Genomic DNA, 12227 nt, shown 5'->3' on the forward strand with positions numbered 1-12227 from the left:
AGCTCTTCGTCTCGCTGGTTGGGCGAGGAGAACACAGGCACAGGGCAAGAGCCACAGCCCCGGAGAAAGCCGGCTGTGTCCCAGGCTCAGTGGCCCATCTGCATCGCTTCTGCAATGAGGTTGGGTCAGGCTGACACTGGGGAAAGCAGTGCCTGTTTGTACAGGGCCACGAGAGGCCAGTACAGCCCAGTCTGGCGCAGAGATGTTGGGCCTGGGCCTGGGATACCTCGTTGTGGGGCAGGGACCCAAAGTCAGGGCAGCCTGCGAGCCTGTACGTCTGCGTGCAGAGGCTAGGCTGGGCCTCCCCCCTTCTGGGGGCATAGCCCTCCCTGAGTGCATTGAGCATGGGACCACAGCCCCTGACAGAGCGGGGGGATGGATGGAGGGCCAGGTGCGTACGTGCAGGGTGCCTCCTTCACGGTTGTAAGGGCTCAGACACCGTCGCAGCTTCTTGAGTCTTTCCCCCTCCCCTTTTGCTTCTGGTTTTCCTGGGTGCTGAGAGATGGGAGTGCATCCAGCTGGAGGGCTGGAAGCCAGGCCCTCTCTCCTTCCTTCTGTCTCTCCTCCCGTCCACTCCTCCTTCCCTCCAGCGCCTGGCTGGCTGCTGCCTCTGAGCAGGGCCAGGTGGGTTGCTGAGCAGCCCCTGCCCCCAGGGCGGCAGCAGGCTGGTGCCCAGGGTGGTGGCGCGAGCTGGGAGCTCCAGCCAGCTCCCTTGGTGCTGTGGTGCTGTTCAGTGGAGCAAGCGGGAATGGGGGCCGTGTACCTGGGTCTTGGCGATCCTGTTAATACACTTTTTGCCTTAATTGGGACCGGTGCGTGGACTGAGAGAGCCATCGATCCCTCCAGCCTGGAAGCCAGGTGGCCTCTCATCCTTCCTCCTCCTCCAGCTCTTGTGAGCGTCTTCTCCCGAGCTTCCTGCACCAGGGCTGTGCCGTGCAATTCCAAGCGGAGCTGGGCGGGAGGGTCAGGTCTGCCCTGCCCTGCCGGCCCGGTCTATATACTGGCTATATAGAGTGCAGCTCCGCTCTGGAATCTGCTCCTCAACCACCCGGCGCGCCAGAACACGTCACTCCCTCCTCTGTCTCGTTCTGTCCTTCCCCCCTGGACCTCACGCCTGTCCACGCTGCTCACTGTGCCCTGCCCTCCTGCAGCCTGTGCTTGTGAGCCCTCCCCCTCCGAGTCTCACTGAATGGCCTTGGAGCGCAGCGGCGCCTGGTCCCGTCCCGCCCTGCATCGCGCACCCCCAGAGCATGTGAGAGCAGAGCAGCATCTGCCCGGGGAAGGGGAACTGCATTGATACGTGTCTCTTGTTTTCTCTCTTCCTCCCCCCCTCCCCGACTGGGCTGCGGTCACTGGCTTCCCCCTCTCTCTTCCCTGCCCCCAGGAAGCACGCAGACTGTCCGCAGTTGCTGGACGTGGAGGACATGATCCGGATGCGCGAGCCGGATTGGAAGTGTGTGTACACATACATTCAGGAATTCTATCGCTGCCTGGTCCAGAAGGGGCTGGTAAAAACCAAAAAGTCGTAGCCTATTTGCACCCCTGGGAGCGATGGTGAGAATCTTCCTGTCGAACTACCGCCCACGTGCCCGCTGCCCACCCCCCACAGCTTGGCCGTGCTCTCGGCAGAGGGGCTGGGGAGCAGCCACCAGGTCTTGGGAAGGGCATGGGGGGGTCGGGTGGGTGAGGGTCGTGGCTTCTCGTCGGCCCAGGGTGCAGAGCTGTGGCCCCCCTGCCAGGAGAGGGGACGGAGGTGACTGGCTTGCTACCAGCCCCGGCCTCGGTCCTCCCAGTAAACGCTGCTCGTGGGGAGGGCGGGTGGGAGGAAGCTGGGGGTCGCGGTGGGGAGTGCTGTGTCAGCCCGGGCGGGCTGATCGCTCTCCAGCCGCCGGGGTTGGCAGCCGGGGGAACGGAGGTGTCGTGGCACTCACGTGCTCTCCTCCTAGCTTGCCGGTCCAGCCCGGGGGATTCGCTGCTGGGGATTGCTGCTTCGGTTACGCTTGAGCTCAGCAGCAGGATCCCGGAGCAGCACCGCCTGGGTTAGGGGCGAGCGCGAGGATGAGCCGTCGTCTGCCCCTCGCGGGGGTCCGATCGCTTCCCGGGATGCCCCAGCCTCACTGCTTGCACTTCCTGCCTCCTTCCCCTGCCCTGGGCTTTGGGGGTGGCTGCCTGGGCGTGCGGGGGCTGCAGGCCCTCGACCCCCCCGCCCCGCGGAGGGAGCCGCTGGCCTCGGCCGGGGGGCTGCGCGGGGTGCTGCGCTGCAGGGTCAGGCGTGGGTGACGGTGCTCTCCCGGCGAGGTGCTGCCTGCTCATATATGGGCAAGAGAGGGGAGCCTGGAAAGTGTGACTCAAGGCTTCAGTCCTGCCTCTCGGAGTGTTTGTGCCTGTCTTCAGGGGCATCCCAGCTGGTGCTGGAGCCTCCTCTCCCCCGGCTCCATGGTGCACGAGCACACCGAGCCCTAAACAATGTCTTTATAAGGGCAGAAACTGTCTCCGTGGGCTGCCTTAGCTTTTCCATCAGGCAGGGCTGAGCACAAGCCGGGGCTGACTGCAGTGGGGGTGTTGCTGCTTCCCAAAACCTGGACAGGTGCTTCCCCAAGGTGCTGCGCACGTTCCCTCAGGCAGCCGAATCACGAGGTGGGGCAGGGGCTGGGCAGGCCCCCGGGTTCGGAGCCCGTTGTTCCCACAGCCTCTTCGGCTCCAGCTCTGTAGAGGCTTGGTGAGATGAGCAGGGGTGGCAGGGCATGAAAGAGGGGCAGCAATAGAGCTGACCGTGGGACTGGTCCAAGCCCTGGCACGTGCATGAGTCCCATGGTGACCCAGGTGTGGAAGCAGGCTGCAGCACCGATGCAGAGGCCAGGGGCAACAGGGCTTGCCTTGACTCCTCTTTCTAGCTCCTGTGCCCATGCCCCCACCAGCTCCCTGCCTGGAGGCCTGGAACTGGCTCCAGGTCTGTCCTGGGCTGTGCTCGCACCAGCCCTGCAGCCCCTCTGCTCCAGGGCTGCAGCACGGGGCTGCCCCAGGCGTGGGGCTGCGGCGAGCTGGGGCTGGGAGGGAGCGATGGGGTGTGTGGCAGGCTGTGCTGGAGGGGACTGTGATGTGCAGCAAGGTCAGCGGGGTCTCTGCAGCCTGGGGAGAGGGAGAAGGGTTGGGGGAGCATTGCAGGGGTGGGCACTAGTGGGGGATAGTTGTTTATCCCTCTAATGCTGTACCAGCTGCCCTTGGCCAGCCCCTTGCTAGGGCTAGAGCCCTTGGCTGGACAGTGGCTGTGGTGCCTGGGGACCAGACTGCACGGCTGCCTGGTTCTTCCTGGGCTGCGTGGGAGGGAGCCCCTCTGACTCTACCGGACAGCTTTCCCAGCTCCCCTTCCCTGAGTGGCTGGATCAGGGGACATGGTGCTGCGGCATCTTGGTGTCTGAGGTGGGGGCCTGCCCCAGGCTGCTGCCCCTTCCCACCAGGACTGGGGTAACAAGGCAGGGGTGGAGCCCTTCCCACCCTCCTCGTTGAGAAGGGCCCGCTCACCTCATGTGGCTGGTGGGGGGCTGGTGAGAGCTGGGCCTGGGTGGGTGCTCCTCACCTTGCCCCAGCTCTGCGCTCCTTCCTTGGACACAGCATGGAAGTCCGGAGCAAGGCCCTGGGCCACTGCTCCCCTCTGTGTCCCAGGACTTTAGTGTTGAGCCTGCTTGGACCCAGCCCAGCGCAGGGACATGCCGCTTGGGCGTTGTGCAGCCTCTGGGTGCTGGCCCAGGCTCTGCTCCAGGCAGCCTGTAGGAACAGTGTTTCTGTGTGGGGCACGAGCGCCAGTAACACACCGTGCCCTGGAGGCCTCTGGCACCTTCCTCTCTTGGGTGCTGGTGCCTGCAGCGCTGTCGGGCCAAGGCCGGCGGCAGGGGTGCAGCTACTGCTGCAGAGCAGCACTGAAGCTCCTTGGAGCTTCGTCCAGGCGGCCCGGGCCGTAGCTACCTGGGGCGGTGCCATGGGGGTCAGCTGTGAGCCGCAGCCAGGCCGGCAGCAGCAGGGCAGCCTGTGTTTGCTGGGGTGCTCCTAAGCACACCTCCACCTGCCCCAGGTATGGGCAGAAGGACGAGGTGGTGGAGCGGGCTGGTTGCCCCCGTCTACCTCCTGCCCCTCCTTCTGTACCTCCTCCCCCTCCCTCCCTGGCTCCCAAAGGTCCCCACGGCTCCCTTGCAGCCAGGCTTAGGGCTGCTCGGAGGGACCCTCTGCCTTGCAACCCGCAGGCCCTGGGAGGGGAGGCCCTGGCTCGGGGATGAGCAGTTTGCCTCCCCGAGGAGCGAGGCAGGGTGGCGCTGGCAGGGCAAGGGGCAGCTTTGCTGCGGGCGCCCCAGGGGCAGCGTGTGGGTGAGCGTTCCCTGCTGCGGCTCCACTGGGGCGAGGGCAGCAACGAAGGCCTGGGCTGCTCCGGCTGTGGCCCCAGGCCCTGCCTGAGCCCTCTCCGCCTGGAGCAGGCCTGCTGCCAGCGCTCCGGGGGCTGCGGGCTGTGCCCTGGCGGGAGCTGGGACAGGGCCATGGCGCAGCCCTGCAGAGCAGCCCCGAGGCCTCCTGGCCCGGGGGAGGTGTGCGGTGGCCGTGCACAGCAGCACTGAGATGTTCAAAGCTGCGCGACATCCAGCCCACCAGCAGCTCTGGCACTGCTGTAACGCACTCGGCAACCGCGGCCCCTTGTTTTGGGCTCTGACCGAGCGCGTGGATGAGCAGGAGGCTAGTGGAGCAGGAAGGAAGCAGTGGGGACACAGAGGGCCAAGGTATGTGGCAGGAGTAAGGGGTGGAGATGTGATCAAGAACCCCTTGTGACTGCACCACAGCCCCATTGCCTTTCCCTGGACCGTCCTTGGTTGGAGGTGGTGGGGTGTCCGAACAGGTTTCTTTCCCCAAAACACCAGCATCAGCTGGAGAAGGAAGGAGGTGGCCGAGGTGGGCACGCCCTGCTCTGAGAGAGAGGGGTTGTGGGGGGAAAGAGGGCAGCAGGCTGGAGAAGAGGTGACTGCAGGCACCCAGGATGTGGGCAAGCCAGTAGGTGGACAGAGACCACTCCTGGGGGCCAGAGAGGTGGCTGCTAGGCTTAGCCTAGGCATAGCAGTTGACACAGTGCAGGCAAGGTGGCTGCCCCCATCCTTGTAGGCACCACGAGCTCTTCCCAGAGCCAGGAGTGACGGGGGGGGGGGGGGGTGTGTGTGTCTGTGAGCGCTGGGGGCCAAGCAGGAGCTGAGTGGGATCAGGGCAGAGATGCCCAGTCTGGGTGGGCCCCTGGGTGGCACGGTCACGTCCTGGCCTTCTGCAGGCAGGGACAGCCTGTGTGGTGGCCATGCTAAGGGCTATGTCTCCCCAGGATGCTGGTGGACTGCGTGCCCCTGGTGGAGGTGGAAGACATGATGATCATGGGGAAGAAGCCGGACTCCAAGTGCGTCTTTACCTACGTGCAGTCTCTCTACAATCACCTGCGTCGCCACGAGTTGCGCTTGCGGCAGAAAGAATGCTAGAGCCTGGCCTGGCCTGCAGCTGACCAACACCTCACCGCCCCCCTCTCCCCCCAGGGACGCTGGTGCGCGGAGGAGCTGCCCGCCCCAGCGGAGAGGCTGGCAGGAGGAGCCCAGTGATGCTGAGGGATTGGCGCTGAGGAGGGGGGGCTCTGCCATCCTGGGTTACCCCACGCTTGGGCCTTGCTGGAGCTCCCTCTGTCAGCCTCTGCCCGCGGCTGGCTGAGAGCTGAACCTGCAGGCAGGGCAGGACGGAGTCAGGTGGCCCCTGCCAAGGATGCCACCTCCCTGCTTCCAGCTGGGCTCTCCTCCTCCCCTCCTGCTCTCTATTGTATTAAGTTATTTGTCCTCAAGGAGTTGTTCGTATTGTGGGCAGCGCCCCTGCTCCCTCAGGGAGGCCAGGGCACAGCTGTGCCCCTCAGGCCTTGGGCCTGCTTGGGTCCCTGCATCCAGCAGTCTGGGCGGGCTCGTGGGGCTCTTGGCCACCCCCCCCAGCCAGCCGGCCCTGAGAGCCAGGGCCCACCTGGCCCACGTCTCTGTCAGGAGTTGCTGGTTACGGTGCATCCATGAGACAGAGCACCCGGTTCTCCAGGCGGCCCCAGAGACAGCTGCTCTCCTTGGCATCGCGCAAGGAAGCCTCTCTGCCCACCACAGTCCCTGCTCGGTGCCACCTCCCTCAGGATGGCTCCACGGCACCCGTGCTGACACCCTGCTTCCCACCGCGCACCTGTGCCCAGGGGCACTTCCACACCGGGGATCTGCAGCATCTTTGTGCTGGGGAGCTGGAGGGGTGATGGGGAGGGCTCAAAGGGAAACGAGGGGCCCGAGGTGCAGGCCGGGGCCGCGGGCCCAGCCAGCCCCTGCTCTCCTCCCCAGCTCTGGGCACTGTGTGCTCAGCACCACTCACCCCTTCATCACTGTCTCTACACCTGCGTTGACACGTGTACCAACACCAGCCAGACAATAAAGGTTTATTCTACAGGGTGACGGCTCTACCTCAGATCCTTGTCTCCCAACTCTTCCCAGTGACACGGCTGCTTCATGCCACCAGAGCACATCACCGAGGCTTAGTGCCCTCTCCTTATCCAGAGGACGCGTTCCTAGCACTGCTCTTTCAGAGCCGACCCCTCTGCCTCCGAGCGAGGCGATGGGCACGCGCACCTCCTCCTGGACAGGGACAACTGCTGGAGCTAAGGGGCACTGCTGGTGTCTCGCCTAGCTGAGGGCCGTTGGCTTATTGCCTGCTGCCACAGGCAGTAGGGTGGGAAAGACCTCACGCTTCCACCAGGGCTGTGCTGAGCCAGCTCCTGAACCTCTGTGGGCTTCTCTGCAGACACTGCATCTGCTCCCTCCGCTCTGATCTGCTGCCAGAGAGCAAACGCCCTGGGCGAGCACCGGGAACAGCCAGGCTTCAGCTCGGCCGCTGCAGGACCTCGCCCAAGGGCCATATCCCATGTCTCTGCTTCCCAAGCAGAAGCAACGGTGACCCAAAGCTGCGGCGCCTGAGGCATCCAACAAGTAGGGGGGCTGCGCAGGCACAGCCCAGTGAGACTGTGTGGGCTGGTTTGTCACCTTGCCAGCAACAACTTGTACCCAGGGCCACCCTGCGAACTCCCCCCACCTCTGCAAGCACTCAGCTCCACCAGGCACTGACTACAGAGCGGTGTGGGACACGCACCTCCCTGGGACCTGCCTGGAAAGATGACACGGTGCAGCGCGATGGGTGTAAGGGCTTTACTGTGGGCCGGCTGAGGCCGTGAGGACGGTGATGTAAAGCCATACCCTCCCAGGAGGCAGCTCTCCCACCCTCCAGGACACAGCACATCTACTCCCAGCAGCCAGGGCTTTCTGCTGAGGGTTTCATCCTGTCCCAGGCAGGTAGGATACTGCTGCCCACTCTTAGGTGTTGACTGTAACCTGTGGCACAGTAATGGAGGGGGCAAAAAGAACCCCCTCTCCTCATTAGCCACGCCAGCATGGCTGCGGCCACTGGGCTGCAGGTGAGGGAGAGTACCGATAGGCACACAGACCCCCCTGGTCCGCAGTGCGCAGGGAGCCTCTGCTCAAGGCAGGAGCTGCTCCGGGCACCCCCGTAGCAGAGGCTACGTAGCACCAAGCGACGGTGGGAGGCAGCTAGGAGACATCTCTGCTTCCCGGTCAGCCCTTGGCACCACGCCCAGCCCCGCGAGGAGAGGCAGCCAGTCTAACGGCCTCATCCTGCCGCACTGGGGACCGGCTCCTCGCCCCTCTGCCCCCTGCACGCATCCTGAGCATGGCGCCCCTCACGCTGCTCCCTAGAGGTCTGGGTGCTCTCCGTTGTCAGGCTCGGAGGGGGTCTCGCTCTCGGCCGCGCGAGCTTTGGGCAGCGGCAGGGTGGGCAGAGGCTTGGCAGGGGCGAACTGGAACTGCTCAGGCACGGGGGCGTCGGGCGCCTCCTTGCGGTAGAAGCCCAGCTCCTGCACCAGCCGGTTGATCTCCTCCCGCGTCATGTCGCTCAGGGGGATTCTCTGCGCAGAGACAGAGATTGCGGCACCCGTCCCCAGCGCGCCCAGCCCGGGCGGGCGCAGGGAGGCGCGGGCTCCGGCGGCCGAGGGCTCCTGCCACCCTGTCCGCAGGCCGGATGCCAGCAGCTCCTGCCCGGCCGGGTCCCACCCGCGACGCGCCTTCCGTCCGGCGGCAGGGCCCAGCGCCCCGTCACCCCTCACCTCCAGCTCCGCGTATCTGTAGCTGAGCAGCACGAGCTCGGGGTCGGCGCCGGGCAGGTGCTTCATCTCCAGGTTGTGGCTGGGAGGTGGGTTAAGGAGCGAGCAGAGCTGGGGAACCCACCGCAGCCGCCCCACCCCGGCCCGAGGCGCCCTCCCACGCCACCCCCCCACGCTGGGATGGAGGATACTACAGCGGGATGTCCTCGGTGACGAAGGCCTTCACCTGCGGGAACACGGCGGGGAGCACATCAGCGGTGGGGGGGCCGGGCCCTGCCGCAGCCCCCACGCCACCCCCGGGCACCCCCCGGCCCCCCCCTCGGGCCCCCCGGACACCCCCCCCAGATCCCCAGACACCCCCCGTTGGGCCCCCACCCCGGACACCCCAGTCCCCCCTCCCTCAGGCCCCCCAAACCCCCCCGCACCCCCCGGCCCCTCCCTCCCTCAGGCCCCCGGACCCCTCCCCTCGGGCGGCCCGGCCACTCAGCACCTCCCCCGGGCCCCCCAGTCCCCCGGGCCCCCCCGCACCCCCGGCACGCACCTCCCGCAGGCGGTTCAGCCGTCATCCCCCGCAGGTCTGTGGGCAGAGCAGAGCGGAGCCGTCACCTCACCGCGCCTCACTGCGCCGCCACCCCGCGCCCGCCACGCGCCGCCGCCGCGCTCACCTCCACCTTGCCCCGGGCCAGGCCCCGCAGCTTCGCCCAGTCGAGCTGGAAGGGCGGAGAGCCGCCATCCCCCTCCGCCGCCGCCGCTACGGCCGCCGCCAGCAGCAGCAGCAGCAGCAGCAGCGCCGCCGCCCGCCGCATCTCGCCGCCGCCGCCACGTCACGTCACGGCGCAGCGCGGGGCTCGCGCGCACCGCTCTGTGCGCACGCGCATCAGGGGCTGCGCGCGCACACATGCACGCACGCACGCACGCGCACGCACGTGCACACACAGAGCCGCACAGGCACGCGCATGCGCACACGGACATGCTCACGTGCACGTGCACACACATGCACACGCACCCACGTGGACCCACAGACGTGCACACGCACAGGCGCACGTGCACACGCAGGCGCGCACACACATGCACACATAAACACACACGCTTGCACATGCACACACGTGCAGGCAGGGATGCACGCGCGTGCACGCACATGCACACCTTACATACGCAGGTGCACGCACACACCTGCACGCACAGGCACATGCACAAGTGCTCACAGAAGCACACACTCCCACACATGCACGAAAACATACCCACGTGCACCTCGCACACACACGTACGTGCGCACGCACACACGAGTGCATGCTGATACACACATGCACGTGCACACAGACGCGCGCGCACACAGGGACACACAAACGTGCACACACAAGCACATAAACACGTACACAGATGCACAGGCACATGCTACATGCACACAAAGGCACACAGATGTGTGCACACACGTGTACACATGTGCATGTGTGACCATGCACAAGCACACACACATGCACATGCACACCAGCACTCACGCACACACATCTGCAGACATACCTGCATACACGCACACACACGTTTATGTGCACATGCTGCACATACATGGGAACATGCATACACACGCATGCGCATGTGCACACACACGCATGCACATGCACGTGCTCACACCCACGCAGATATACACAGACATGCAGGCATAACACACGTGCATGCACATGCACACGCACAGTGGCATGCGTTTGCACATGCACATGCACACAGTTGCACACACATGCAGATATGCATGTGCACACACACACAAGTGGGCACACAAGCATGCACACACACACACACATGCACGTGTGCACACATGCACAGATTCACCTGCACACACACACACATGCACACCCGTGGGCACACACAGGCACTGCACACCCACCCCAAAATGTGTGCACACCCACGCATGCACATGCACGCATGCACATGCTCACACACATGCACACAGACACGTGCACATGCACACACCCGCACTAAAGATTACAACTGAACGCACACACACATACCTGCAGCGACATACAGCCGCGCATACGCACACACAGACTGTACACACAGCAAACCGCACACACAACAGCACATGCACAAGACTGCACACGCTCCTGTGCGCACACACAGCAGTACACACCACACACGCTTGCACACACACACAGTTGCATGCACACAGCTGCATGCAAACACGTAACTGCACAGGTACCCACACAGGCTGCACACAAATGTACCTGCACGCACTCACACACCCCTGCACACGCACAGCTGGCCACGTGCACACATGCGTGCCCCAGCAGGCACACACAGCCACAGCTACACACACACCCCTGCAGTCCCGCACGCCTGCCCGCACGCAGCTGCTTGCACACGTACCTTCAGGCACACACAAGCATGCTGCTGCACGTGCACACAGCGTGTCTCGTACAACTACACATCGTGTGCACGGTGCGCACACACACACGCAACTGCACACACAACACTGCATGCACAGACCTGCACACACGCCCAAGCGGGAACACAATGACACGTATGGCACTCTCCCACAGCCACCCGCACTCAGATGCCTGCCTGCACTTGTACGCCTGCACGCTGTGACACAGCCGCATGCGCTCGGATGCCTGCCTGCACTCACAGCCGAATGCTCTCACACAGTCGCACGCTCCGGTACAGTCACATGCTCTCCCACACCTCCCAGCTCTGACACACCCACGCGCTCAGCTCTGCACAGGCTCGCACACAGCTGCACGATCTCACACGGCTGCACACACTCACGTGGACACACGCCCGCACACTCACACACCTGCATGCACTCGCACGCCTCCGTGCCCTCCCCCGGCTGCATGCTCTTGCACGCCCACCAGCATCCCCCCGGCACGCTCTCCCCTGGCTTCCCGCGCTCCCACGCTTGCAGGTGCTCACGCTGCTGCAGGCACACTCACGCACGCACACACACGCACGTGCGTGCACAGTCTCACGTGTCTTCACACTTTCCCTGGCCACATGCTCTCCCGCACCTGTGTGCATTCCCATGCCTGCAGGTTCTACGCAGCTGCACGCTCTCATTGAGTTGAATCTGGCGCGGGATGTCAAGGACGAGGACCGTCAGGAGCAGTCATCATCTGGCTTCACCAAGGGGAAACCATGCTTAACCACCCTACGGTGGAATGACCGACTTGGCGAACGAGAGGAGAGCAGTGGATGTTGTCTACCTGGACTTCAGCAAGGCTTTTGACACTGCCTCCCATCACATCCTCATAGAGAAGGTGATGACGTACAGGTGAGTTGAGCAGACACTGAGGTGGATTGAGAACTGGCAGAATGGCAGAGCTCAGAGGTTGTGATCAGTGGCACAAAGTCTAGTTGGAGGCCAGCAATTAGCAATGTACCCCAGGGTCACTGCTGGGTCCAGTCCTGTTCGATGTATTCATCAATGACCCGGATGAAGGGACAGCGTGCACCCTTAGCAAGTTTGCTGCTGAGACAAACCTGGCAGGAGTGGCTGATACACCATAAAGCTGTGCTGCCAATCAGAGAGACCTGGACAGGCTGGAGACATGGGCAGAGAGGAACCTCCTGAAGTTCAATACAGGCAAGTGCAGGGTCCTGCCCCTAGGGAGGAATAACCCCATGCACCAGGACAGGCTGGGGATTGACCTGCTGGAAAGCAGCTCTGCAGAGAAGGACTTGGGAGTCCTGGTGGACACCGAGTTGACCACGCGCCAGCAAGGTGCCCTTGTGGCCAAGAAGGCCAATGGTATCCCGGGGTGCATTAGGCAGAGCATTGCCAGGAGGCTGAGGGAGGTGATCCTGCCCCTCTGCTCAGCCCTGGTGAGGCCACACCTGGAGGGCTGTGTCCAGTCCTGGGCTCCCCAGGACAAGACAGACATGGAGCTACTGGAGCGAGTCCAGGGAAGGGCCACAAAGATGATGGACTAGAGCATCTGTCATGTCAGGAAAGGCTGAGAGAGCTGGGACTCTTCAGCCTGAAGATAAGTCTCACAAGATCTCACCAATGTGTGTAAATATTTCAGGGTGCCAAGAG

At 64.2% G+C, this 12227-nt stretch overlaps 2 protein-coding genes across 6 annotated transcripts in view; one reads left to right on the forward strand and one right to left on the reverse strand.

The window, feature by feature from the left end:
* Nucleotides 1-6479, forward strand: part of SMTN (smoothelin) — a 29370-nt gene extending 22891 nt beyond the window's left edge. For 2 of the 4 annotated variants that reach the window (XM_064522355.1, XM_064522352.1), the window contains 2 exons: nt 1385-1554; nt 5348-5505. In XM_064522355.1, the coding sequence (XP_064378425.1) occupies nt 1385-1529 (145 nt within the window). In that variant the 3' untranslated portion in view covers nt 1530-1554; nt 5348-5505. Of the gene's footprint in view, nt 1-1384; nt 1555-5347 lie in introns of all 4 variants that reach the window. The other 2 variants (XM_064522353.1, XM_064522351.1) reach the window with 1 other exon arrangement.
* A 736-nt stretch (nt 6480-7215) lies between these two features.
* SELENOM (selenoprotein M) lies at nt 7216-9128 on the reverse strand. 2 transcript variants are annotated; one of them, XM_064522357.1, is made up of 5 exons: nt 8863-9127; nt 8739-8774; nt 8389-8423; nt 8201-8279; nt 7216-8002 (listed from the first exon to the last, which is right to left on the reverse strand). In XM_064522357.1, the coding sequence occupies exons 1-5, from the start codon at nt 9001-9003 to the stop codon at nt 7790-7792; spliced, it is 504 nt and encodes a 167-aa protein (XP_064378427.1). In that variant the 5' UTR covers nt 9004-9127; the 3' UTR covers nt 7216-7789. The 2 variants fall into 2 exon arrangements, with proteins under 2 accessions (XP_064378427.1, XP_025974941.2); XM_026119156.2 differs by lacking the exon at nt 8739-8774 and having other exon boundaries at nt 8863-9128.
* Nucleotides 9129-12227: the final 3099 nt, after the last annotated feature.

This window comes from Dromaius novaehollandiae, chromosome 17 (assembly GCF_036370855.1).
Source record: "Dromaius novaehollandiae isolate bDroNov1 chromosome 17, bDroNov1.hap1, whole genome shotgun sequence".
Classification (NCBI taxonomy): Eukaryota; Metazoa; Chordata; class Aves; order Casuariiformes; family Dromaiidae; genus Dromaius; species Dromaius novaehollandiae.

Bases quoted from the DNA above. Each gene is read 5' to 3' on its own strand.
- SELENOM (XM_026119156.2), bottom strand. From the start codon at position 9,003: ATGCGGCGGGCGGCGGCGCTGCTGCTGCTGCTGCTGCTGCTGGCGGCG. The intron at 8,424-8,862 runs GTGAGCGCGGCG...GTGTTCCCGCAG, and splicing joins TGGCCCGGGGCAAGGTGGAG to GTGAAGGCCTTCGTCACCGA. The intron at 8,280-8,388 runs GTATCCTCCATC...CCCACCTCCCAG, and splicing joins ACCGAGGACATCCCGCTGTA to CCACAACCTGGAGATGAAGC.